Below are 27341 nucleotides of genomic sequence, written 5' to 3'. Positions count from 1 at the left end.
TCTGAATAATACAGGTTGAACAAAACTGTAGTTCCTCAAATCTAAATCTTGAATTGTTGTTTTTTTTTTTTTAATTTTGCTGACTAAAATGAAGCTTTTTCTAAGCATTATATGAGTTTTAAACAAACAGGCCAATATGGGAGCATGTGATCTGCCATGTCCACTGCAGTTTCACTGCTGAAGACAGTCAAACCTTCCACGGTTGAGAAGTCATTCCACAAAAGTCCATCAGCAACTGCTGTCCAAAGGACTAGACAGACATTTAAGTGGACACTGATGGCCAACTAGCAGGGTACTGGATGATCTAGTGTTGGTAACATAAATTTACTCCTTATTCAGACTATTTGAAATGTTACCACTCTACTCCAGGAAATAGTTACTGATACCTGAGGTATGCTTTGAGATAAGAGTCCTATGCACAAAACATGCACCTAAATTTATGGGAAGTAATCTGTTTTCTGTGATGGTATTTAAAAGAAGAAAACTACATCTGGAACTATATCTGCTTGAAAACAATGCTGACAAGAAAAATAACAAGCCCATATCATTCAGCATCTGTAGGGTTAATTTGTTTTGCTAAAAATGACATTGGGTCACACTGAGTTTTCAGATATCTTCTGAGTGGGCAAATCAAAGAATTTCTACCAAATAATAAAATCCATAGAGCAATTCATAAATTGAATTCAAACAAATCAAACTAATTGATCTGGTTTTATAGTGTATAGTCAGGTTGACACTCCAGTTACTGATTTTCCTTGGTGCAATTAGGAGAGATATTTTTTTTTCCAAAAACTTTCCCAATAATGAAGCACCCAGCTGCTATGGACTCACAGCAGCAGCAGGAGGCAGCCTAAATCCCTCAGATGATGTCAGATAAGGGTATTTATTACCTTCCCAACCTCCTCCTTCTCCTTGCACTGCTGAACCCAGGCATGGTGGGTTGTTCTCCATCAGCAGGCAGGAGCACCAAGCTTGTTCTGGTCTCTCTTACAGAGTTTGCCTCTCACCTCAGGTATATTTTGTCATTCAGCATCAGGAAACATCCCAGCAAGGTGTCCATCACTACTGCTCACTCTCCCTTCAGTTCATAGTGTAAAACCTTAAGCAATTTCCTGTAGAAGAGCAACAGGCACACATACTAAAAATACTGCATGGACAAGTAGTCCAGACAGTTCAGGACAAGAACTACCTGACAAGAGTAAGCTAAAAAACAACCCAGGTCCTGAGGGAAGAAGAGCCATCACACAGTGTCTCTGTCCCAAAAGAGAGGCCTTTACCAGTGGGTAATGTTTTGATGTGCCCCTTATTAAAACAGAGATAGAGTGTGACAAGAAATCTCACAGTAAAATAAATGTCATGTCTTGCACAATAGTTTTGTTTTCGCAAATTGCAACACTGCACATGAACAACCATTGCTGTTTCCTTAAAAATGGAGACAGATGACCCCAGCACTGGTGGTGGAGATGCTGGAAGCTGCCCAGCAGAAGTCTGGCCTTCCTGGCCGTCCTCCATCTCTGAGTGAACTTGTTTGGTTTCTTCTGGAGCGGCTTCCACATTTGCAGAAAAAGCAATCAGATAAACCTAAATTCAGGTGGAAAAAGCAAGAGGCAGCATGCATGGCCCTCATGCCCCCATGATGCTGTGGCTACAGGGAGCTGCCTTCCCCAGCCCCACAGGCATAGACCAGAGGGGAGATGCTGGCCTTCTGTGCCTCTCAAGCCCCTGCAAGAGGCAGCCAAGCACAACAACCTTGCCTGTGCGGAGGAGGGAAGGAAGCAGGCTGGGACAGAACACCAGAAATGTGGACATTGTAATCAGTTTTCATCCAAACCAAGTCACTTGTATGGGGGTTAAAGAGCAAGACTGGAAAAACACATTGCAGAGCAATGCTGTAAAGAATTTGAACTAAATCAAGCACAAATCTTAAGCACTCCTTAAAAATAGTAACTCAAGAGAACTTATTTTGACTGGAGAAATCTGCATAAACACATATATCTCTGAATGAAGAAATGAAAAATGCTCTCAAAGGCATTCCAATAAGCTTTCTTTATTTTAAAGTTGCTCATGTTTTCCTAAATGTAGTGGACATGTAGTTGCCTATTAAGATGGTTGCACGTTCCTATGGCACTTCATGAAAGCTTTTTTTAAAAAATCTTTTTGAAGCATTTTCATTAATAGAAACATCAGAATGTTTCAGGTCCTCCAGGGAGAACATATGACTTGTCATTATGCAGCTTTAATAATTTAAATGCCAATGTAACAATCTAGGAATGGAAAGAGTATGTTCCAGGAATGCAGCAGTGAATTAGTAATTGTGATCTGCCTGTAATTGCTGATTATCTCCATGAATTCTACCCAGATCCAGTAGAGTGAATGTTTTTATACTGACAGAAAGAAACTTGGGAATAGTATGAACTTAAAAAAATTCGAATCAACAGTGGCCTGCTCTGTTTTCAACTCTTTGTATCTTTGACCTAAGTAATTGCAGAGGCTCAGTGTATGGAGCAAGAGGCTCCACTGGAGAGCAGGGCCAGGGCAGGAGTCGTGTCCTGCAGTGCATGTAAATAGCCGATCTGTCACCAGGCACTGCCACTGCAATGTCAACACAAACACTGTCGCTAGGGCCAGGAGAGCAGCCAGCGTCGTCAGAGGCAGCAGCTGGGCAGAAGGCAAGGAAGCAGAGCCCTGTGTCCTGGGCACTGTTTGCATATGCCAAGAGGCATTGAAATGAGACGTGGGATACGCTGCAAAATAATGTGTGTTCATTTGAATGTGTTGTTTCTACCAACTGTCCCACTCGGTCTCATTTCTCTTTCGACAATATTTGTTTCGAGGAAAAATTTTGTGGTTTGGAGGGAGTAATAAACACTGCATTGGCACAGATTTGCATGAGCAGATGCTGGGTTTCTTCTGTAGCAGGCTGAAAGATCAGAAGTACAGTCATCAGGCAGTATGAATAAGAAAGCGTGTGAAACAGGTATGATTACAAAGGAAAATGTTAAGAGAAGTCCATGATAACAGATGGTTGTGATAAAGCAGAACATGAATCAACAAAAGTTGTGAAGGAGACTATCAAGGGACAGGGTATGCCGTAAAGAGCAGTGAAATACAATACAGACTCAAGGAAAAAAGAAGGCAAGAGGAAAGCCAAGACTTAAAGCTTTGCCAGGCAGTATTCACTGTAAATGAAATTAATTGCACTGAAAGGAAACTGATGTCAGTAGAGAATTCAAGAGGTTATTCACGAATTTAAGTCATTAGACAAATCAGCTCTTGCAAATTAGCAGTTCAGAGGACTGTCAGCCAGCAGCTAGCTGATATACAGTGGTCATCAGGAAAGTGGGAGAGAGTTAGAAGGTACCAAAGGGAAGAGCAGAGAAGCACAGATGAGTAGGAAGTACTATGGAAAGGGCTGCACAGAAAAACAAGAAAGATCATTTCAGTAAAACTTATGCCAGATCATGTTGGAAAAAATATCCATTTTGGCCTCCAAGGCTGTGACACAAGAAAGTGCTCACCTGAGGCTGGATCCCTAAACCATGCTCAGTGTTTTTGCATTTTACCCCTAAGCCACATTCAACACTTGATTGTTACCAATGTTTTTCAAGCCTAACCATGAAATAATTTCTTGAGGCACAAAGCTGCTTTGAAGTCACATGCATCCTACCAGGACCACACTGACAAGAAAGCCTTTTTGCTTTCTGTTTTTAAATAATAAAAAGACAAATCTAACCTATTTCTGAAGTTTATGGTTCTTCATGGTGTGGAAAAAGTAATGGATTTAGTTATTCTGTCAGAAGTATTTATGATACTTGGGAGTTAAAGGCAGAAATTTCACATAATTTATTGAATTAGACTTCATTGGCAAAGGTTGTAGCTTAATATTGTTATATTTCTACGATTTCCAGTGTTTTTCTTCACTAGAATGGAGATGCCCAAAGGTATCAACATGCAGGCTCTGAGGTGGGAATCAAAACACTTCAAAAGTGAGAAAGCTTCCACATTCTTGGAGCTGAAACTCTTCAGTTTATGCCGAGCGACGGAGTTTTCAGAGTCCTAAGGCAATATGTAACATCAAATAACCTTGCCTGACAGACACTAATTTAGCTGTAGGTTGTCCAAAGACACAAACACAAACCAGGGTCTTATGAAAATCAGGTTAAGCCAAGATGGAATAAGAATTTAGGTAAAATGAAAGAAATATTCAGACAATGTCTCTACATCCTGAAACAAAACTTCACAAGAGGGAGTAGAGCACATTATCCTTAAGTGATGTTAACATTGTACATATCATACCATGGTAGTCATTATTTAACTGTTAAGAATGACTTATTTGAACATGTAGGTTTACATATTAATAAATACTAGCCTAAAGTCTGACTCTGAAGTCATTGCTGATAACATCAACATGTAAAAGAGAAAAAATGAATAAACCAGCTTTCAAATTTGTATCTGCTTGCTGCTACCCCAGAGTTCCTGTGTGCCCAGTCAACTTTTGTGTATCACTTTTTTTATTACATGATGATACAGACTTATAAAGTTTTCTGAGTTTTATGCCTGACACCAGAAAACTGAGTATGTATACAGACCTGTAGTTCTTTATTTTCCCCTGGCCTGAGGGAGGTTTAGGGATGAACCTTTTTCCCTGCTTCAAGCAGCCCCAAGATGTATTTCCTTCATACAAAAATGCAGTCTGTTAACATGTAAGGGAGTAGAACCTTGTGGTCCAAGTATCTAGTCAGGGCAATTCCTATCCCTGTGCAATCCTACACGCCTGCCTTTACCTACACACACATACACGACCATCTTCATTTGTTCAAGCATTGCACTTTCCATTTTGACTGCATTTGGTGGTGTGTAAATGCAGGAGTAGGTACAACTGAGATACAGAGCAGAGGTTTTGCAGAAGTGTCTGTTACCGTTGCACAAGAAATGAACAGAATTAGACAAAACAAAAAAATGCTGTTTGTCTTTCCCAGCTTTGGAAATTTTTCCTTTTGATCACTGTTTGTCAGGGAATTTGGGGGCCTTTAAAGTATTCAGGGACCTTCCCTGACATAGCTTTGCCTTCTGCATCTCTTCTTCTCTTGCAAACAGCTGGCAAGATAAGTTCTTCCCGATAACCAAGGGTCATCAAGGTTTACTAACCTTCTATGGATACCCTTGCAACATCACTGCTTGCAACTGCAGCTGAATGTGGAATGTGGAGGCAATTAAGATAGCAGAAGGAGAGACTGGGCTTGCAAACAAAATGGGAGCCTGGTGGACATTAAAGGTGCTTACACAGAGCTCATGATCCCCTCAGTGCAGCTCAGAAGTTGTGCTGTCCCCAGCCAGCAGCAGGTGAGATGCTGTCTGCAGCCTGCAGCATTCCCACTCGCTGTGAGGAAAGCACAGCAACAGCAGTGCTGCAACACCAGCCCCAGCCTGGCTAACCCTGCTTTCCTTGGCTGTGGTGGGGAAAGGAGCTGTTTTAACTGCCTGTGTTACTTGGAGTTTTAATCTCCATGACCCCCTCAGCAGTATGAGCAGGGGTAGGATGACAGCTTCAGAGTGAGCTACCTCACTGAACCACGTCTGGGATAACACATCTCAGGGATCTCCAGAGCCCCGAGCAGCTCCAGGCTCTGCAGGAGCCTCCACTACCCTGACACCACACAACACTCAGCATCAAGTCCCTGCTACTGAACTGCTGCTTTCACAGCAGGAAATCTGTTTTCAAGGTGGCACATTTTCTCACTTGCTTTGTTTCTTCAGTTCAAAAACACTAACTTGAGTTTTGGCAAATTTTCAGTGAAGAATAGAACTGACTGTTGCTGCAAAAAGGAAGATGCAAGACTCGTCTCCCTGGGCACGTTCCAAATATTTATATTTTGCCTTTTAAAGTCCACTTCTGTTGTCAGATACAGCCTCATTGTTCTAGCAGTAGCCAGAAATACAAGACGGCCTAGAGTTCAAAGCAGGGGAAAAATCAATGCACAGATTTCATTTTATCACACATACACAATGGTTGGCTGGATTTGCTTCTACCTAACAGCCTGCAGCCCAAACATAGTATTTACAGACTAATTCACATTTATTTTTAGATTGGCTAACAATTCATTGAACAGGGAGGAAATAACTGAGCAAAGGAGCAAGTGACTTGCATCACAGAACTGCACCTACTAGAAAGTGCAGGTGAAACGCTGACAGTCACTAACAGTGAAGAAGAATACGAACACAGAGTTCTTAACTGGGACAAACATTCAAGCAATTCAAACACACAAGCAGTTAATTATAATTATCATAATATTTGTTTACAGCACTTCTGTTCTAACTGTTACTTCTTCAGCTGATGACTTCAAAAGGAAATCAATCACTTTACGCAAAACTTAGCTTTAACACTAATGAGCTTTTTCCTAAAAGGAAGTAGCTGCAGGGGACTGTGGTGTCACTAAGTTCTCTTGTTTGCCCCTGATCCAGTTCACCAGCTCATTTCTGCCAAGCTTAGCTGCACTCTTATGCTGAGGTTGCCAGACATAGCTTTGGGACCCATGTGAAAGCAAGACTGTCAGCGCTGTAAATAATCCCCAGTGGATCCTGGCTGTGGAAGGGAAGAAACTAGGTGCTGATTGAGTAAGAAGGGCTGAGACCTGGAAAGGGAATGGGGAGGTATTTTTGGTGGAGGAAAGGGAGTTTCCTTAAGATTGTGATGTTCTCTAATGAACGTATTTTTATCACTTTTTATCTTGAACGCTATTACCCACTGGGCTATGAACAACCCCACTGCTGACATTTAAGCTGAGTGAACAGTAGCACTGCTGCCATCAGCTGCACCCCAGAAGAGGAAGCAGCAAATAAGTGGCCATTCAGTACATCAGGTCGGCCTGATATTTGGAAAATTCATTGCCTATGTTTCCAGAAGAAACATGACTCAGATACATGTGATCAAGAGCATCTGCATAGAAATTGAAGGCAGATGTTTGCTAGCAGGCAAAGCACACACTTGAGAAGCAAATGAGCTCTATTGAAAAGGTGGGTCTTTGGGTTTCTGGAGGAAACAATCTTTTTTGACTACTGCTGTAACTGCAAATATGGAATTACAGTTGCAGTGTCATGCAAACTAGAATAAACATTAGAAGAAAACAAATTGTACTTTCTATGGTTCTTTTTAAACAGAGTATGCTGGCTGTTCAGAATACTAAGTAACTGCAGTGTAGATGATCTAGAATGAAACGTGGTGTTAAAATACAGAATGCTGTAACAGAACTTCTTTGTTATTTGCTTGTTTGAAACACAGAAATTGTCCTTTCTTTGAGTCTAAATTCTCTGGTCACAGGCACAGTAAGCCAAGACATTATAGTGAAAAATTCCCTTTCACTCTGTAAGTACACTTAATTTTCATCTTCAGCTTTGCTCTGGTATCCCTAAGTCTGCATGTGGACTACCTATAAAATACTGAAATTCTATAGTAAAAGGGTGAAGTAAAAACCTATTGAAATGTAGATAAATCAAGTAAAGCATTTGTGGGGATTTTTTTCTTTTTTAGTCTAACTGTAATTTGTGTGGGGTTATATCATTTTAGAATCTGTAACTTTTTTTCTCCAATTTTTTTTTTCTGAAACATAATGCTACAAATGATGTTCCTTGCTCTCTACAGCTCTTGTATAGCCTCCACAGTTTTGAGCTGTCTGAGCTTGTTCATTACCTGTTGGTGGATTTGGCTAGACTAATGCTTTTCTTTCCATTCCTGCTATTAGTTTAATAAATACAATAGACAATACAATATTGAAACATTGGTTCTTTATGTATTTTTAAAATAGGAAGATAAAATGTAGCTGTAGCTTCAGAGCAGCCTGTTTCATGGCCTTAACTAGCCCTCCTCCTTCAACTGTGCTAAGAATGGGTATAGTCAGCTATAAGTATTGTTATTCTTCTGCAGGTAACATGAACATTTGTCACTAGAGAAAACTGTGCAAAATAGAACTATTCATGGAGAACAGTTCTCGATTTCATTTCAAAGAGAAGCTTGCCTGAATCACTGTCTTAAATTTCATTTTCATGGGATTAATGTTGTGAGGGATCAGCTTGATCTGAGCTTTATTCCCAGAAAACATTTCACACATCTGTATAGTGAAAACCAGCTTTTTGTTCTTCAGGTCTGAGCTTGTTCTTCCCAGCAGTAGCCTCTTGTCAGTGGGAAAAAGTTATGTCCAGTGGAGGCATCAAAGATAGCACTCCCTGGGTATCCAGTGAAGGAAAATGCAGTGGTTTCCTTATCTCTCCTGGGAGCTCTGCATCCTACTATAACAATACCAATGACTTCTTCACAGAAGTACCCTTCAGTTACAAATAAAGACCAGTCTTATTTTGTTAAGTTTCATGAAAATCTGAGATTTGGCTGCTGCTTTCTACAGTTGACATCCTGAAGCCTCATTAGGATTATCTGGTATTAGTTCATAAGTATTTTTACTTTACTTTTTTCACACAGTCTCCTCTTTTGTCAGTAATGAGTGCCAGCTACCTTCTCCTTCATTCCTGATATCTCTGCCTATGGCAAACAAGTGATACAGAAATATTGTTGAGGCAGTTAACACAATAGCAAGTATTTCAACTACTAACTTCTCTATTCTTTCTCTTCTGAAACATGACTAGTACTATGAAACAGGCACTCAGCAGTGATTTCAACATTACTGGAAGCAAAAGAAGCTGAATCATGTTATATGAGTAAGCAGATACCCCTCACTTTTACAACAGCACTAACTTCTGATGACAGTTGTGGAATCTTTGGCTTTGATGTCACAAGTGAAACTCCAAAGGGCACAGATGGTGCCATTTCCTGTAGGTGAAAAACTGATAGATCTCCATCTCAAACCCACATTGGTCTGATGGGTTAACAGGCTGCTGTTTGAAGTCTTGCATTTAGCCCTCTCTCCTGATCTGGTTTTTTTATTGCCTGAGTAAAGGGAGGTTTGCTTATTGGCATATCCCAGGCTCTTGAGTTTTATTCTGCTTTTTACATAATAAGTTCTTTGTCCAGCAAGCAAAGAAATGTGATGACTATAGCTTTTGTTCCAATATCTAGGCTGAGTTTTGGGCCATTAAGACTCTTTCCAATTGTAAGATCTTGTTCCCTCAAGCTTTTTTATGTAATGTGTGATAAAGGAGTTGGAAAGCAAATTTATTGCCTCTTTTTCTTAAAGGCTTTCCTTTTCATCCTTGACAGTGCTAACAGGACCTTTACTGCTGAAGCTATTGGATTTCTCTTGAGTGTCTTATTCCTTGGTGTCATTAACAAGATAAGTTATCCTTTCCTAAATCTCCTCCTCCTGTCCACTTTTAAGGTCATGTTTTTGCATGGCTTCAATGTTAATGTGGAGAAAGTTCCCACTAAGCATAGGGAAACTCTACAGGCCATCTTGGATTAAGAGTGCACTTAATGGTCATGGATCTTCATGTATCTTTTCTGTGGTATCAGATATTACAGACAGCCAAGCACTTCCAGTGAGCCAAAGAGAACTGGAGCTGCTTTTATGTCATGTGATACTCCTTTCTTTAACCCTGGTTTCTGTCTCTCTGTTTTCAGTTTGGAAACCCAGCATTGTGCCCAGTATTCACGTTCCCTGTGGGGACTATTTCTGATGACTCCACAGTTTCATAATGACATTGAGCAACAGCTGACATCTATCTGCACAGACTGAGGCCATTTCTATTTCCAGACTTTTTATTCTGCTTAGTTAACAATGATACAGCAAATTCCTAATTCACTACCAAGAGTGAATTAAAAACACCAGTCTTTTTAAAAGACTGGGGAAGAAAGAAAACCCGTTTTCTACTTTCTAAGGGCATTGCTACCTTCTGTTTACAGGGATCATCATGACCATTCAAGGAGTGAAGATATTTAGGGAGATACCAAATTTGCACCCATTTTCCCATGCATTAGTCTAGCAATGAGGAGTGATCATTGAGATGAAAAGGGAATAGCTATGCTGCAGGGAGATTTCAACCTTCCTGAGTCTAGAATGTAAGTATCAAGTAAACAGATCTGCCACTTTATTTGTGGGAAAAAAAAATCAACAGCCTTTATAAAGCCGAGAGGATTCACCTATTTGCACACACAGTAGTGACAGAGTGAGACAAACCTTTTGCCTCCCCTCTCTCCTCCTCAGCAAGGCTGAAGAAGGTGTAGGGCCAAATCATGGTCAGAGCAGGTAGGACACACCTCATGGTCTGGCCTTTTGCTTCCACTTGCTGTCAGCAGACTATCAGGCCTGTGCTTCATCGGTGCTCAAACAATCGCGTGTATCGCTACGTTTGCATGTCTGTGGTGAAGCTAAAAAGAATCCCAAAGTCCCAGTGAAATGAAAGTCCCTCTTCCCTCAGCCTCAACTTACCCAAATGAAAATGCAGAATCTCTCAAACACAGAATTAAGACTTTTGTGTTTCAGCCTTTGTTCTTATATCATGCACTGTTCTAGTGACAGTACAAAAACCATTTTAAAATCACATTTTTAGCTTCCTAGAACAACACCAATATGGCTTCTTAGTAGCCCAATCATGCAGAGGCTAACAAATTTAATGCCCACGCTTCTAAAATGCCACATTTTTGAAAGTACTGTGTCTTGTAAAACTTGTAATAGATTTTTTTTTCACTACTGTAATAATGGTTGCTTTGCTTTCAGAAGGACCAAATAACTTGATTTAAATGGATGGAAATATACAGACTGAGACTTTCAAAGTGGCAAACAGAGGACAAGCATGTCTCTTCCAGTGCTCTCAATAGTCTGGATGCTTCAGTCTTTAAAAGGATTTTCATATCACAACAGCAGCTTGTTATTTGGAATGCTGGGAGAAGACACAAGCAATGAGAAAAAGGGAAGGTATTTCATGTTTTTAGATTTTCCTAAATCAGGGTCAATGGCAATGACAAGATCATCAGTTTTGATTTATCATTAGCATGCAAAACAGAAAAAATGAACAGATAAGCTGTCCTGTGAACACAATAAAAGGGCATTAGCAAACCCTTCCAAATTTTGTTTAACATGTGTAATTAAATTATTTTTTTTATGAAACTGAATATACACTGTCTTCTCTCATTATGTTTTTCTCATTCTATTGAGCAACCTCCATCCCCGAGCTCATCCTGCTTCTGTCCCATTCCCCGCCCCCTGCTCGTTCTGCTGGAGCAGAAAATGAACAGAGCTCTGTTTGTTCACCAGTGCCAGCAGCAGAGGCAGCAATGTCAGCCCTGCAGAAGCAGCCCCCTGCCTCTGTGTCCCTGGCTGAGGGGACACCTTCCATTTTTGGGAAATCATTCCTATGGGAGAACAGGGTTTGTGAATGTCTCAAGTAAGCAATGACCTATTTTAAAAACCCAGTTTAAAAAAAGTAGAAATATTGAAAACAAGCATTTTAGAACCACAGAATATTCAGATTAAGAAGTTTTTACTACCTTCCCTTCACAAAGGGAATGGAAACTACTTCAGGGGTGTAGGCTTCAGTCCTTTGTGCTGCTCCAGGCACACCTGCAATAGCATGACTTTCATTAATGCAATCTTCAAAACAAGTTGTTCAGCTTTCCTGACCCTGCTCTTTCTAGAGTCTCATTCCTCTGGTAGCTGGGAGCCCTCCTCATTTCCAGTTTAAAAGCACTCATTGTCTGCTCACAGTCATATGTTGCTACTCAATTTCCTCTTGTTTGCAGGTAGGCTACCATCTTCCCATCAGAAAACATGATCCCATCTCCCTCACAGACAAACACCTTAATCATGCTCTACCTTTCTTTGCTGGGCTACAGAAACCAAAACCTTTCCATTTCACCTTCTCTGATAAGATAATGGGAAAAAAAAAAAAAAAAAAAAAAAAGGAGAAATTAATAGCTGGAGTTGCTTTTTCCTAATCTTTTGAACAAATTTGAACTGACCTGCCTTAAGTATGTATGGCCATAACTGTGTAAAGTATCCCAGGTGAAATCTCACTTAGAGCATGCACTACCACTGCTGGAGGACAGGTCATCAGATAAATCCTCCAAGACCTTCTATCTTCTGATCTTTATGTTACTCTCATAACTCCTCTTCCCCCACCCAAGAAAACAAGGAGCCCTTTTGTGGTTATACTTCAGGCAGCTTGCAATGCCTAGGTAGGGAAACATCCATCTATATTAATTAGAAGACAACTCTGCTTTAGCAACATTAAAGGTTTACAATTTGAACTTTTAAGAGTGCTAGGCAAGCCAAAACCTATATGCTACTGAAGCTGTTATTTCACTAACTTGTTTATTCAAAATGCTTTCTCCTAGTTGCACGTTTTGAGTCCTCCCAATATACAGTTGTCTTCCATGCTTCTGATTTATATTTTTCTTCATTATCAACCTCTGTAGCAAAACTGTCAGCAATATCTGTAAGGCAGGGAGATTTTCAGAAAGAGTCTTAAGATCAATGTTGGCTCAGCACAAGTTTAATTTAGAACGTATGATGGGTCTGACTGTGTTATTCATGACATCCATCCCTAATTTGGAACAAGCATAGTAGTTTAGTTATGACCTGAAAATGTCTGAAGACAAATTATATATAGCATTTAAAAAATATTTATAATGTTAAAAATGGTCATGAACATCAAAGTCCCTGATGGAATGCACAGGTTCACAATAGGGACGTTTCTGTCTGAAGCCTACAGCGAGCACCTTCGCAACACCTGGATCTCTCTGCAGGTTATAATCATGCCCATGAACAACTGACTGAGCTTGACATGCTTCTCCCAGGTTTCCTCAAAGGATTGTCTTTGAAAGAATACACCAAAGAGCAGAAGTGCTCTCTGATCCAAAAGGGGCTTTGCTGAGATTAGATTCTCTCAGCACTCCAACAGCTTTATCTCTGGCCATGCAGGTAAGAAAACATTCCTGTTTTTAGGAGCAATGAGACCTAACCACAGCCATGAGACCTAACAACAGGATGAACAGGCATGTGGGGAATGCAGGCAATGTTATTCTTGTCTGTGATCCAGAAATTGGCTTTAAGACTTAGTGAGAATAATCACTCTGACCTTGGTTTGTAGGTTCTTTGAAAAAAGCCACCAATGAGGACACTAGGCATTTATCCTGTGTCATCAGACATCAGCATGCAGGGACAAAAACTTCACTGCTTCCCCTACATAGCATCATGTTGAGCAGGAATTCAAAACATGCCACCTGGGTGAGGAGGAGAGGGAGCCACAGGTCAAGTGGTGAAGTAGTCACAGCCATGCCAGTCCTAGAGAAAAAGTATCTGAACCAGACCACAACTGCATGTCTGAAGGAAGAAGCAGCAAGCACTGATCCTCTGATAGATAAAAGTCTCATAGCTTTACAAAGCTCACATTCTTAATTTGAAGTCTGGCTGTCTCACATGAGATAAATTCCTGTACATCAGCTGAACTGAGGCCTACATTTAAATCCTACAAAATAAAGAATATTTCTAATTAAGCATTTCTTTTGCTGAGCTGGGCCTCTTGTTTGCAAGGAAGGAATCTGTTGGGGCAGGCAGTGGGCACCTTGCTGCCGTACTTACCATGGGCTGCTTGTCTGCAAACAGCAATGGATGTGCCTTGGAGGCAGCCTATGGACAGGCACAGAAAAGGAAAAGCAGAGGAGACAGAACAGGAGCAGTATTTGAAGCTTACAGACTACTGTGGAGTAAAAAAAAAGGGCAGTAAATAGGAGGCAGGATGACAAGGTGAAGGGCCAGGAGCTGTCCAGGGCCAGCAACTACAGCAGTGCACGGGAGGCCCCAGACAAGAGCTGAAAACAAAAAAATCCCGTCTTAAATAAATATGTATAAACAAAGAGCCAAAAAACAGACAGTAAAATATGAGACTGATGATGCTTGATCCTTCAGGGTTCAGCTTGGCAGGCTGCAGATGCCACACTGTTGGTTATGGTGCTGCATCACTGCACTGCCACGCAGGGATTCAGTGGAAGACAAAAAAAGAATTGAATTGAGGGCAGCTCCCTATTTTTATATCCTGTTTCTCTCTTTCTCAATGGTTGTTTTCTTTCTTTCACAAAGGAATTGCAAAACAAAGGGATATACGCAGAAGATTTGAGGTTATAGAATCTTATCTGGTTGAAACAGAAAGAAGGAATGTGTAGAGGTATTTGATTCTAAATGTCAAGAGACTATAGAGGCACGATTCTTCATGGAAAGCAAATCAGAGACACTCATGTTTGCAGTTGCCTTTGAAACCAACTCCCAGAAGTTGCAATAGTAACCTCTTGCAAAACAGCTATTAATCCTTTATTGTAGTTGTTCCAACCTCTCAGTGCATCCCTCACCCCTATGCTGTGTCAACAGCAAAGTAGAACAGTGCTTAGGGCTCCCTAATGCTCTAAGTGTAGTAAGAGTGAAAAATCCCCAAAACAACAAACTCAAGTATTCTTTGTTCTTCTGGCTGCAGACAGAACCACTTTCCTGTCCAGCCAATTTGGTTCTTTCTTGTCATGGCACTCCATACTCAGAATTCTCAAGAGACTGTGTTCATATCTAATGGTTTCATGTGCTGTTACTATTCTCTCTTTTGAAAAAAGGTCAAGGATATTAGTGAGTCATATTTTTTCCTCTATTTATTTTTACAGTTAAGCACAGGTTATTCTTTATCACCATCTGGACAAGTATTGATTTAACATTCTTCTCAATGCTGGTGTCAATACAGAACTTGACAGACTTCTCATTAAGCTAAACTTGCACTGGCATGCCTCCTTTGTCTACTTTGGACTTTCAGTAGAATGACAGAGGAAAAAGTTTCTGGTTTGTTATTCAGCAAGATATTAATGATGACATTATGGCCCCGCAGTAGCTTTGACTGGAGCATTTCAGCCCTTCTAGTGCCGTGGAAAGCTTTCATGACCCAGGACTTCTGGGATGTGGTGGTGTTTCTAAAGCCAAGGCCTTTTCCTTTCAGCTACAGCTGAACCCCTTTCTTAGCACTCATTACTCATCTCTGGATGCACACAGAACACAACAGACCCCACATCTGCAAGCATGACCAAACCCTTGGAGCTCCAAGTCACAGAAGTGTAACTTCACATGAGGTTTTCTTGACAAAGTCCCGAGGCAATGATTGTGCCTTCGTTAGCTATTTTCTCCTCAGTGATGCAACCACCCACAAAGTGGTAGGAGCTTGCAGCTGACAAAAAACGGCATGCTGTGATTTGGAAAAGCTAGCCCACAACAACACTGGCTTTTTCTGGACAGCGACTCAAAGCTCACTGACAGGTCAAGCCTAAAATTAAAAAAAAAACGCCAAGCAGGATATATCTGCTGTGATTGATTATGAATTTACTTAAAGAGAGAAACACTGGCCTCTGCACAGCTTTAGCAGAAAAAACCCAGACTACTTACATACTAGATCCAGAAGGCACTGCTGACGACAGCTCTTCCCAAGACTCTTACAATGCTGGAGCATGTCCTGACCAGCAGACCGTTGACTGCATCTCAGAAAGCTCATAAGAACGAGACTCTGAATGCTGAAAGGTCGTCATGCTTTCATGCTTTGAAATAAAACACTCTGAAGCAAAATGACTGCCCACAAGTATATAAAGAACAGTGGTGCAGTGATCAGGACTGCTCTCAAGGTCACATTTCGAAAAGTTAAAATCCATGTACAAAACCATGGATTCAAAAACAAAACAGCATTTGCACATGCAGCAGGTAACCAGAGGTGGCCTCAAATATAAGCCACAAGTGAGGTACATGAGCAGGTACAGCCCATCTCCTTATTTCTTTCACCATTTAGTCTTGCATACAAGTCAGTAGCAATGAAGACAGTACTTTAGCACCACTTGGTGTATAATGCTCCTATAAAGGCAGTCTCCTGCTCACAACACCACCACATACATGTGCATGTGTGTCTTAAGAAGCACGTGAAAAAAATGTGTTTTCCTGTGTCAAAAAAAGCTTTCAGTGGATCACTGCCTTTGGTGTTTTAATGTGCTGAAAAATGTATTACAGTTTGGATTTTCGTCCTCTTTTAAAGTGAATGCTTAAGACTGCAAAATCGTTATAGCCCAACATAACTACAGGGGAAACTGACAGTGCTGTCACACTAAATTTGGAGGCTCACATTACCAGTTGTTATGTGCTACTAAGTGCAGAGGAAAATGACCAGAGATGTCAAGTACATCACCTGGTATTATCCCTTCTGTTGGGCAGAGTTGGTGGCTGGTTTGAGCTCATCTTCTTAGCTGGCCTCTTGGGCTGAGCGGGTTACAAATAATTCTAATGTTCAAAGTCCTGTCCAAAATGCCACAGTGGAGGAGGAAGGGGGATGGACTGACGGAATGAATTACCCAAGCCAGCAGCTGGATGAGGGAAAAATGGATGGGGTCTCTGGCAGCAATCAGGAAGAGGTGCTGCACTGCAGCTGCAGTCTGGTAACAAAGCCACAGAGAAGTCTGTGTAACTAATACACTCCAGCACCCATGGGACAACCAAGCACAGGACCCAAAGAACTGAACTGGAAAGGCAGTAAGAAAGGGTGAGAAAGGTCAAGAAAGGGTACAGGGCTGTGGGCATGCACCATATGGGACCACAGGACTGAAACCTCCCTGTGCTTGCCAATACTTGTCTCACCACAGCTTATGCCTTTAAAAACCTCAGCAAGCCTCCAGCTAAAAAACAGAGTTAAGATCTCCCTTACATCCACACTGAGGACATCTCAACACTACTTCCCTCATATTGGAAAGGTTCCTGCATTCTGATAAGCTCATTTTGCTTGGATTTTTCCCCTCCCCGGCTCTGCCAGGGAGACCCTAACACAGCTTACTGCTCACTCAGGTAGCAAAGGGCATGCTGCCTCCAGTGAATGCTTCTAGAAGAAACAGACAAAGATTCACAGTCAATACTTCTACTAGCTAGGTAGATCTGACTTCTCCCCTAGCAAGTGCTCTCTGTATGCTGAATCTGGGAAGCAGCATGTGAAAAACAGGGTGCTGTGAGAAAACTGTATCATGACCGCCCATTATTAACAAATTCCTCACCTCTGAGTTGCAGGTTTTTCACACTTTACCTTAGTAACAGCCCATAACTAGAGTGCCCTTCCTAGAGTGCACTGAATGGCTCTTGAGGAGGATTGTGGTTCTCAAGCTCAGACAATGTGGTCTTCAGGTTTGACCCATTATGTACAGCACTTTACAGTGACCTCAACACTATTTTTTTTTGATAACTCACTGAATTCAAACACCACCACCACCACCATCTAATGCTGTCTAAAGGTCAGCACTCTTTGTGCCACATTTTAGAGGATAGTAAATGTGAGAGGGAAAAACTTCTGCTTTTTAATTGGAAAATCATCTGGCAATCTTTCAGTTTAAACTGTGTTTCCACCACCCCAATTCTCTCAATGCTCCTGCCCATATTCTTCTCCACAGCAGTGACCTAGCCAACCTCGTTTCCCCTTTCCTCTCCTTTATGACCACACCACAGTTCATACAACTGGCAGATGGTTATCAAACTCTCTTTTCCATCCAAGCTATAAATGCTTCACTTCTATAATCTTTCCTCTTGCGTAACTGACATTTTTTCCCCTCTCAACAGAACCAAAAAATGTGAAGTGTCTCCCACCCCTGTAATGCTGCTAACATTCATTTTCTTTTCAAATGGTCTAAAGGTTTTAAATTGGTACGATGCTGACAGAGGAAATGGCAATTATGGACTTGTTCAAGTATCTGCCTTCCATTTGCAGGACAGCAGATTTGAGTTCAAAGGCTGCCAAACTCTAGGAGCACATTGGTAAGCTGTGTCAAGGAAAGCCTTTGCCTTGAGGAGTGAAGATGCCAGGGGTGGACTAAGAGCTTCTTAACTACCCATAGGTACAACAGCAGCAGACACTGTATACTAACACATAGGTGATAAAAATAAGATATTGGTCATTGGTATGCAGCAGAAGAAGGAGGGTGAGTAGGGAGTGAATCCAATAAATCTAGACATAAACTCTGCATTTTCAGGAAAGTAGATGTCAAACATCATCTTTAAAAAAACAAGGGAAGAACATTGGGTGATGTGGTTGCACCCCTTACACCTACAAGCTGCACATCTGACTTGATGAAGAAAAAAAACCAATTCTGGCTGACAGGCACCACTGCACTCTTCAGCAGTACGGGCAAGAATCATGCCAGAACATTAAAGCTCAAGTGCAGCCTGCATCTGACTTCATTCACCAATTCACGTGCAAAGCACAGGTAAGAAGGCCAGAAAACAGACCATATCCCAGCCAAAAGCCTTTCAAATGTATTTTGTAGAAAACAGACTAGGCACAGTTCTCAGTTTTTGGTTCAGTGAGCTTTCAGCCCCATGGAACCCCGTACCTTTGCAAATGTTTACAAGGTGTTGGAAGCAAGTAATGAAGAAATATAAAACCATGTATGCTCTCCAGCTCCTATGCATGTGAATTTTCTCTGCACTGAAATTTTTTTGGACTGCAAAAGTTGAAAAGGGTTGAAAAAACCTGCAGAAATACAAACACTTGAAAATAAGTAGTGTCTTGTAGTTGATTCACTTCCCACACTGAAAGCTGAACTCTTGCTGAACCACTACATCAGTAAAGCAAACTGGATGTACTGGGCAACAGTGACCACCCTTTCTCCAACAGTAACACTCCAGCCAAACAGGAACAGGGAATTTTTTGCATCATCTCTGGGAAAATAATTCTAATGGCACTTGAGATTTCACGCCCTTCTGACACTTATTTTCAACAAACTTCTCCTTACTCTCCAGTATTTTTCCTTTGTCCTTTTTTAGAGTGCTCTTGCAAAAGCTGTGGAAATCAACTGTGCTGTTGCAAATAACAATGCTCTACTTCAGCCCTCTTTGGAACAAAATGCATATTTACACCTGGAATTATTCTTAGTTAATGTTTCACACAGGCTCTTTTATTCTGCATCACATTGGGAGGGAACTCATCAAGAAAAAGTGCACATGTAAAAAACTTTATAGCAAGGTAGTGACATCCTGTGGAAAACCTGAAAAGAGGGTGATACCATAAAGGAGACAGAACATGGGAAAAACTGCAGAGCTCTGCTGTTTCAGACACTGAAGTGCACAGGTCATTTACAATCTCTTATGGTGGTTCTTTTTTAATGTTCTAGTCATAATGGTTATCTGGAAAGACAGTGGTGATGTCTAAACCATAGGTACAGCATATCATGTCAGCAGAAAATCAAGTAAGCAGAAAGAAGTGCAATCTGATGATGTAATTGCATATTAACATTCCTTTCCCTCACCCCAAAATCTGTACATTTCCAAGTACAAAGAGCATGAGGTAGCAATGGCTGATTAAATTAGCTTGTTAAAATAAAAGATAGTTACAAATTACCCATATATTTTTAAGAGAGACTTGTTCTGATATGTCATTTAAACTGGAATTGAGCTCAGCAGTAATATCTGTTATTTAAAAACATTACAGATTTCTCAAACTAGCTGCAAAGCAAAATCTGTTTGGAATTGCTCAGTTTTATGCATGAGTTTTCTGCATGAGCTGGCAGATATTTAAATTTTCTATTTATACAGCAACTTACATCCATGTTTTACAAATATGAAGGAATATACTTTGTAACTGCCTTGTGAAACACATCACTATTTTAGAACTGACGAAACTCGCAAAGAGAAATGTCTTGTCTAGATCAATCTGCACTTTCAGAGCTGGAGTCTTGAGTGTACGTCTTCTTTAAATATAAAAAGACACTTTAGTCATAATATTGGTCATATAAGCCTTTGTACACAACCAAGGTCTTCAGGCAGCAGCAAAGTGAGCAATGATTAAAAAGAAACCAGTTCAGACCAAAGCAAATGTGAAGAGAAATCAGCTTTCTTGGTATTGGAAAATGGCAACAAAAAGAAATAAACAAGAAAAGCCCTGAAACAAAGCAAATGGTCAGTTCACTTTACAACCAGAAGTTGTACTTCAGGGATTTCTCAACATGATGCAGAATACAGTGGTTCAAGCCCCTTTCAAAATTCCAGTTTTGAATCCATGTTTTAAAACTAGACTTGGGGAATTTTTAACTCCTGGTTTCAATTCATGATGCTTAGTCTTCTAGATTTTCACTGGCACAGGGAGAAGAAGACAATTTCCCTATCTCTGAAATAAGCATGAGAAGTATTTGGTTACCCCATGCACCTTTTTCAGGGGATATTCATGATATTATGACTGGAGTATCTCCAGTGAGGGCCCTCCAGCCTGGAGACTGGGAACTGGGACTGCTTGGCGAAGTTGTAAGTGTTCCTTGTCGCCCACTGCATGAGTTAGTCTGCTGGCAGGAAGAATCATTTCAACCCCACAGACCTCAAAGTTTTATTTTTCAGCAACCTGGTGTGAAAATATCATCTGAATTTACAGTTTTGAGATTAATTAAATTACATCATATAAAAGTGGCTGGCTGGTGCTGCATGGAAGTTATTTCCCCCGCCTCCTTCCAACCTGTCCTGGAAATAAGCTCTCTCTACAGTTCTATAGATAGCAAATTCCTTTCAGATGTGCTTAATGGTTATCACAAAGTACAAAACCTGCCTGTTCTCAACAGTGAAGCATAAGAAAATCCAGAGAAGTCCTTAGAGCTGAGCTGACATAGCCATGGGAGGTGGGAGACAGGGAACTGGATGGCTTTGTGAAAGAAGGAGAGAGCAGGATAAAAAAAAGGAAAGGTACTGACAAGACAGGTCCTAGCTCAAGTTCTGCATTTTACACTACAGCAACATGGAGCACTGCAGGGAATGGACACCTCATTAATAGTGCAGGTTCATTCTCAAAATTTCTAGCACCATGTGAAATCTCCAGTGGTGATAGCCCCAGTGCTCTTCCTAACCTGTTTATTTTGTACCCTGCGTGCTATAAAATGCAAATAGATATTGGCTTAGCAGCCAGGAGTAAGTCTTAGTCACCTTTAAGAACATTAGCGCTTTGTTGAGATTTGGCTTTTATCTGCAAATGTTTTATGAGATCTTTGACTTCTTCCCAGATCTCAGCATGCACTGCTTGCTGTGAAATGCCAGCAAAAAATGCTCTGCGTGAGTGGTGAATGCAGTGCCTGGTGTGTAATGACCGCTGCAGTAACACAGACTTATAAGCCTAATTAATCTCTTGGGCAGTCTCAAGAGCTGCCCACGTGGCCTAGAGCCCACCTAGCCCTGGTGTGAAAACCCTCAGTGCTTGGCAGATGACTATGTAGGAGCCAGGGCTGGAGGGCTCAGGCTGGCACGCATGGGGAAGTAAAGCTGCTCTGCTTACAAAAAAATCTCTGGAGACAGGAACGAGGTATATACCCTGAAAGTTACTACTTCAGGTGTGTGTGGTTGGGTTTTTAATCCTTCATAGAGGGTCTCACTAGGATTTGCTCACTCTAAACAGGAAAGTTAGATATATTTCAATGGGCATTGCTAGCTATTTCCCCGGCTATCTGGCTTGGAAATTCTGCAAGAGAAATGACTTCAAAACAATGCCATGGAAAATAATAACAACAACAACAACAAATTCTGTTGACAGCATACTCTGTATATGTTTCTTTCTTCAACATGATTTAATTTTAATTTAAAATGCTATGTAGTTCATATTTATTTAAAATAAATAGGACATTTCCATCATTAGTAATGCAGTTGTGGTAATAACATACAGTCATGTTGTACACCAATTACAGGACGTTGTTAGCTTTCATGTTTATATGGTACTGAAGTCCTACACAATTTAAATGAGTCCCTGACCTCTTACAACATCAATAACAGGAGTACTTTGCACTCATACATCACCTCTCATCTCAGAGTGCTTCTGACACATGAATTTTCATTACATCTACATACAGGTAGGTGTCTAGGCACACTTCAAAGGCAGGGAAACTATGCCGTGGAAAGGTTACACAACTTGGCGCAAATCCCTGGTGAACAGCTGGGAATGTGAACTCTCCCATTACTTGTTTTGAATGTCCAGACAATAATGCTTACCCCAAAACCAAGCTTCAGAAGGCATTAATCAAAATGTTTAACCCCCTACCAAGTTTGCAAATGGCATGGGTAGACAATAAGCTCACTAATTCTTTTTGATACATTATTCATGACTTGTTCTCCTTTTCTGGCAACTTTCTTTTTTTAAGTTAAAAAAACAGACCAAAAAAACACCAATCAAATACAAGAAAGAAAACAGCAATTACTGCAACATATTTTGGAATCCAAAACACTTAGCATTTCCTTTATGGCTCATCTGTTGGATATCAAGCACTACAACATGTGCAATGTATGGGAATGTATGCAGGGATCAGAGCACTTGAGTGACCTCTGGAGAAAGCGGCAGCAGGGCTGTGCCTGCTCGGTTTTAGTTTCCAAGGGCCCACAAGCCACTGGGCACCTTGTCTGCATACCTAAGTTATGCTGGCAGGCCGAGCTGCCCAGCCAACAGCTACTGACAGGGCAATCTAATGACTGGGGGCTGGCTGCATGATAGCCACAGAGTTAAACAAACTCCAAGCAAAAAAAACCTCCCAGTGTTCCCATTGATAAATAAGGGACCACTGCAAACAGGTCTTGAGATCCAAATGCTGCTCTCTGCATGGCCTTTCCACCCCATGAGCATAGGAGAGTGTCCCCAGCCACCCTTGCAAACTGTATTTAGCGCTGCCTAGGGTTGAGTCTGCGCCTCTGACAAAGTGAGGGAATTCATGCATGCCTCAGCTTTCCCCCTTTGTAAAAACGCTGATGCAAGTGCACACTTACAAGTCAGGCCACCAGAATATATGTGAGCAGCTCTGGAACTGTGTTAAAAGGAAAACTGGTGTGGGTGGTGATGGAGTTCTGAGCCCACAGGGTAGCAATGATGTTATTCACTGGTTGAGTTGTTTGAGGATGTGTTGCCCTCCATCACGTTTATTTATTTATTTCTAAGCAAGTACATCCAACATTTTTCAAGGGAGCAAGAATTTTTAATGCAAACTTTGCTCTCCAATAACTGAGCTCTATGTACAACAGTAATTATTGTGAATCTCAGGGTAAGATGTTGAGATTTGAAAGTTCCACTCAACAGCAGAATAAAAGAGACCACCTCTCTTCTGGCAGTGTCAAGCTCATGGGATGAAAATGCTCTGTTATGTACATTTGTGTGTGCAGGCTTATACCTGGAGGAAAAAAATATACATAGATGCGTGCACATGAACACACACAGTATTGACACACAGATACAGATTTGAGTGGAGAAGGAACATTTAGCCAAAATATTTGAGACTATTTTCCTGAACGCGGTACTCTTAGGAAGAAAGGTATGTAGTATTTAATTTCATAAAAGCCATGTAGCACTGTAAATAAACTGGAAATGGGTTACAGAAGGAAATCAAGAAAGTTAGAAAAGGTTTATCTCTCTAATATTCTCGTAATTTACCTGGTCATGCATCAGGACTACATTTTTTTAGTAGAGGAAGAAGAATCAGGTATTTGTCTGAGAGACTTTATGAGGTGAAGAAATGAGGTCAGCTCACTAGATTGGAGTAACTCTGTAATACAGCCTTGTCCTAAGGCATTGTTGGATTAGAGTTCAGGATCAACAGGAGGCTCTTCACTTGCTGTAGCAGTTCTGGAAGTGACTTCAGGAGCTGAGCTTATTAGTTCTTAAGCACTGCACCAGCATTTTTTACTTCCTGTAAACTAAACACACTTGCCATCCCAAGGGCAATGGTGACAGCCTTAACCTATGTAAATTTCCCTTAATGTAGCTTAATGCAGCTGCATACCAAGGATCTGGTAATTTTCTAGCGATGTTTGCTATTGACTACAACAACTCAACACACAGAAAAGCCTCTCAAGGTAATAGGGAAAAAAAGATGCCATTCTGTTTCTCACTTTTCAATCTTAGGTATCTAACAGTATAATGTTTTGCTAAGAAGGCTCTGCTTTGAACATTCTACTTCCAAATACTCTCCCCACTTGAGGGAGCAAAGTATGCATACCATAATCAAAAGGGTTTATGACTTACAGCATTTCTTACACATTTCTTCTTCCATGGAAGACAAGGTCCATTCTCTCTTTAATTTTTTTACCATCATCTCTTATGTCTGACCTGCAGCTGTCCTGTCTCTTTTACAGTATTGTCCAGAGCAAGTAATACTCCTTCATGCAAATTTTACTTCCCTTATCATTCTTAGAAATCTGCGTTATCTGCACGATACATTTACAGGAGGGGATAATGCAGCCTTTGCAGTTATCTGTTGGCACACCCATTCTTCTATGCTGCTTCCATTCATCCCTCACATTAAAATTATTACATTTCTTGAAAATGTAAAGCAGAAAGGTCACTGGCTCAGCAAGTCAATGTACTTTCAGCCTCCAAAGTCCAACAGTAATATTGTACAAGTGCAAAAAGTAACTTAATGTATTACATAGAGGCAAATAAAATCACTGTCCTCTTGTCTATAAGTGGAACCCTTCAGACCTGGAGTAGCTTTGTTCCTGCTTCAGTTTCCTGATTTCCATGTAGGTAAGGCTGGTACAAAAACTCTTTCCAGTTTCTGCTCCTAAGAGAAGCTAGAGTCCAGCAGGCTGGATTTCTCCCTTTTTGATTAAATATCTCCCCAGGCAGCTGAGACCCAGCTCTCCTAAAAAGCCAATCCTGACTTGGCTATCAAACAAAACACATTTTCTAAGATATTTTTGTTGCTAACACTGTCAAAGTCGTTTAAGTGTTTACATGTACCATGCACAGATTAACATCCCTCCTGTCACTGGTACCCAGCCAGACAGGACGACCCTCACTTATCAAACCACTTGCAAATTTTTGAAATCCTGGTTCAGAGAACACTGAAGCCATGGGGATGTTTTTTTAATAGGCTGACATTTACCTTGAATTGAGCTGACCTTGTATGAAGCAAACTGTATGAATGCACCTGTCATACTCAGTTTGCTGAGTGCACTGCTTTCAATTTAATTTCTACTGTATGTAATTAACATGGCATAGTTATTAGCATTTAAATCTCCTTTCCCTTTGTCATTTCTATATTTAGATTTCCCTTCCCTCTCCCCCTCTGCCCCCAGTATCTTGTAAAGAAGACTGACTTAGTAGGAAAGAATATAGTTGTTAGACAAAGATGGAATTGTATTTTTTAGTATCGAGGTTTATTCAAAGGACTAGAAATCAAAACACAATTGACATAGCCATGACAAACATATGATTCATGTCAGCTATTTTTTCCCACTGTACTATTTTTCCTTTCACTTTCTTCTTTACAAATGCTGGAAAGTACCCACTAATTTTCTGGTATCTTTGTCCAAGAAGCACAGGAGCAAATATCTATTCTTCTTAGCCAAACTTAGTGACTTAGGACAAGGATAAAGCTATTTGGAGCGCAATACCTAGTGTAGCTGCAGATCCTATATAGTGCAGCCTAACACAAGACGGGGCCTGGATTGTCACAAATACCGAAATGTGAGAGGAGAGATTCCCCCACGCCCCAGTGCAGCGGCAAACGAGCACCAGCTCGGGCAGAGGAATGGGCACGTCAAGCCCTGAACCGGTTCTCGGTGCAAACGCAGCAAGCGGGGATTGGGAGGACGAACTGGGATGGCTGCATGTCAGGCTGACGGGCTCGGATACACCGGGTTATCCGCTCGGTGCCCATGCCAGGGGACAGCCTTAGGTCACCAACTCCGCTACAGAACCGCAGCAGCGCTGAGGCGCGCAGAACACCGGCGGAGGCAGGCGTGCAGCCGCAGGTTCACCTGCCCGGAGCCTCGCCGGGAAGCGTCCCCGTCCCCGCGGGGTGCGGAGCGGCTCCCCGGGGATGCCCGGCGGGAGCTCCCGGCGGCGGGGCCGAGCAGCAGCAGCGCCCGGGGCGGAGGGGCCGCTGCCCTGGGCAGCGGGCGGCAGCAGCCGGGCCGCCCGCCCGCGCCCGCTCCAGCCGCCGGGAGCCGCGCTGCACTGCGCTAGGGGCTGCTGCACCTGAGTGGCCGTGTCAGCGCGGGGACAAACCACCGCCAGCCCCCGGACAGTGCATTATGTAATTTCACATTATATAATCCTGAAATGCCAGGGGGGAAAATTCCCCAAAACAACGCAAACCCTGCCGTCCTCCCCCGGGCATCTCCCGGGGGCGCGGCGCAGCCCGTGCTCTCGGGCAGCCGGCGGGGCAGGCACACCGGCACCGGCCGCCCGTGCCCCACCGGCGCAGGGGCGGCAGACCCCGCCCGGCGCGATGAGCAGGGCAGGACGGAGGGCCACGGTTCGGCCAGGCTCGGCTCGGCTCGGTTCTCCGTCCCTTCCCTTCCCGGCGGAGGCGCCGACCGCGCCAGCCCGGCGCTGCGGGAGGGCGGGCGGGAGAGAGAGGGTCGCTCCCCGCAGAGGCGCTGCCTTACCTGCTCCCCGAAGTCGATGGCGATGTTGGTGATGCCGAGAGGGACCAAGAACCGGATCAGGGGCCAGTAGTTAGTGAGCGCTGGAAATTTCACCATAGTCCCAGCTGCGCGGTGACCCGCGGCGCATCTGCCGCGGCAGGAGACGGCGCGGGAGGACGGCGGGGGGGAAGGATGAAAGGGCACCGGAGGAGGGTGCGTGCGTGTCCCTGTGCGTGTGTGCGGGCGGAGAGGGGGTGGGGGGAGATATGGGAGAGGGAGAGGAGCAGCAGAGCCCCCTAAAAATAAAGAGCCGAGGAGCGGGCGGGGGGCCGGGCCGGTCCCTCCCTGCCCGGCGCGGCGCTGGCTGGGCGGCGGGGCGCGCTGTGCTGCCGCCTTAACAGGAGACCCGAGAGATCAAGTCCATCCCCGCCGCCCTCCTCCCACACAACAATGATCCGCCGCCGCTGCCGCCGCCGCCGCCGCCGCTGCCGGAAAAAAAAAGAGGAGGGACACCGCCGCCAGCCACTCGTGCGGGCAGCGCTGCCATCCTCGGGGCGCGGGGGCCAGGGGAAGGGCCGGGCCGGCCCCCCCCCGCCTGACGCTCGCCGGCGGCGGGGCGACGGCCGCGGCGCCGCGCAGGAAAACACCGCCCTCCTCCTCCTTCTCCTCCCCCCCGCCGCCGCCGCGGGGACGGCGCAGGCCGCGATGCTGGAGGCCGCTGGCGGAGCTGCCGTGCGGGGCCGTGCGGGGCCAGCGGCGGTGCGGAGCCGGCCGTGGGTCGCCGCTGCGGGCCGCGCGGGCCGGCGGAGCACGTGGGTTTGACACACGCTCGCAGACGGGCGGCGGCAAGAGCGGCACCGAGCGGCTCCTCCCGGCGCCGGAGCGGCCGCGCTGCGCCCCCCGCCCGCGGCCGTGGGGGGCCGGGCCGCGCTCGGCACCTGCCCGCGCCCCTTCAACCCCGATGGGCGCCCTGCGCTTTCTCCATCGGCGCGGCCGGAGCCCTCCCGTGCGGCGGGGGCGAGGGAAGGCGCTCCC

General features: G+C 43.2%; 1 protein-coding gene across 1 annotated transcript in view; it reads right to left on the bottom strand.

Annotated features, from left to right (window-relative positions):
• ANKH (ANKH inorganic pyrophosphate transport regulator) overlaps positions 1-26949 on the bottom strand; it is a 96392-nt gene extending 69443 nt beyond the window's left edge. Inside the window, exon 1 of the mRNA XM_079300272.1 lies at positions 26328-26949. Within this exon, the coding sequence (XP_079156398.1) occupies positions 26328-26423 (96 nt within the window). The 5' untranslated portion in view covers positions 26424-26949. The remainder of the gene's footprint in view (positions 1-26327) is intronic.
• Between the last annotated feature and the right edge of the window lie 392 nt (positions 26950-27341).

The sequence above is a fragment of the Erithacus rubecula genome, assembly GCF_903797595.1.
Source record: "Erithacus rubecula genome assembly, chromosome: 3".
In the NCBI taxonomy this organism is placed as follows: Eukaryota; Metazoa; Chordata; class Aves; order Passeriformes; family Muscicapidae; genus Erithacus; species Erithacus rubecula.
Note: the sequence above shows the minus strand (reverse complement) of the source record. Positions and strands in the feature narration are given on the sequence as shown.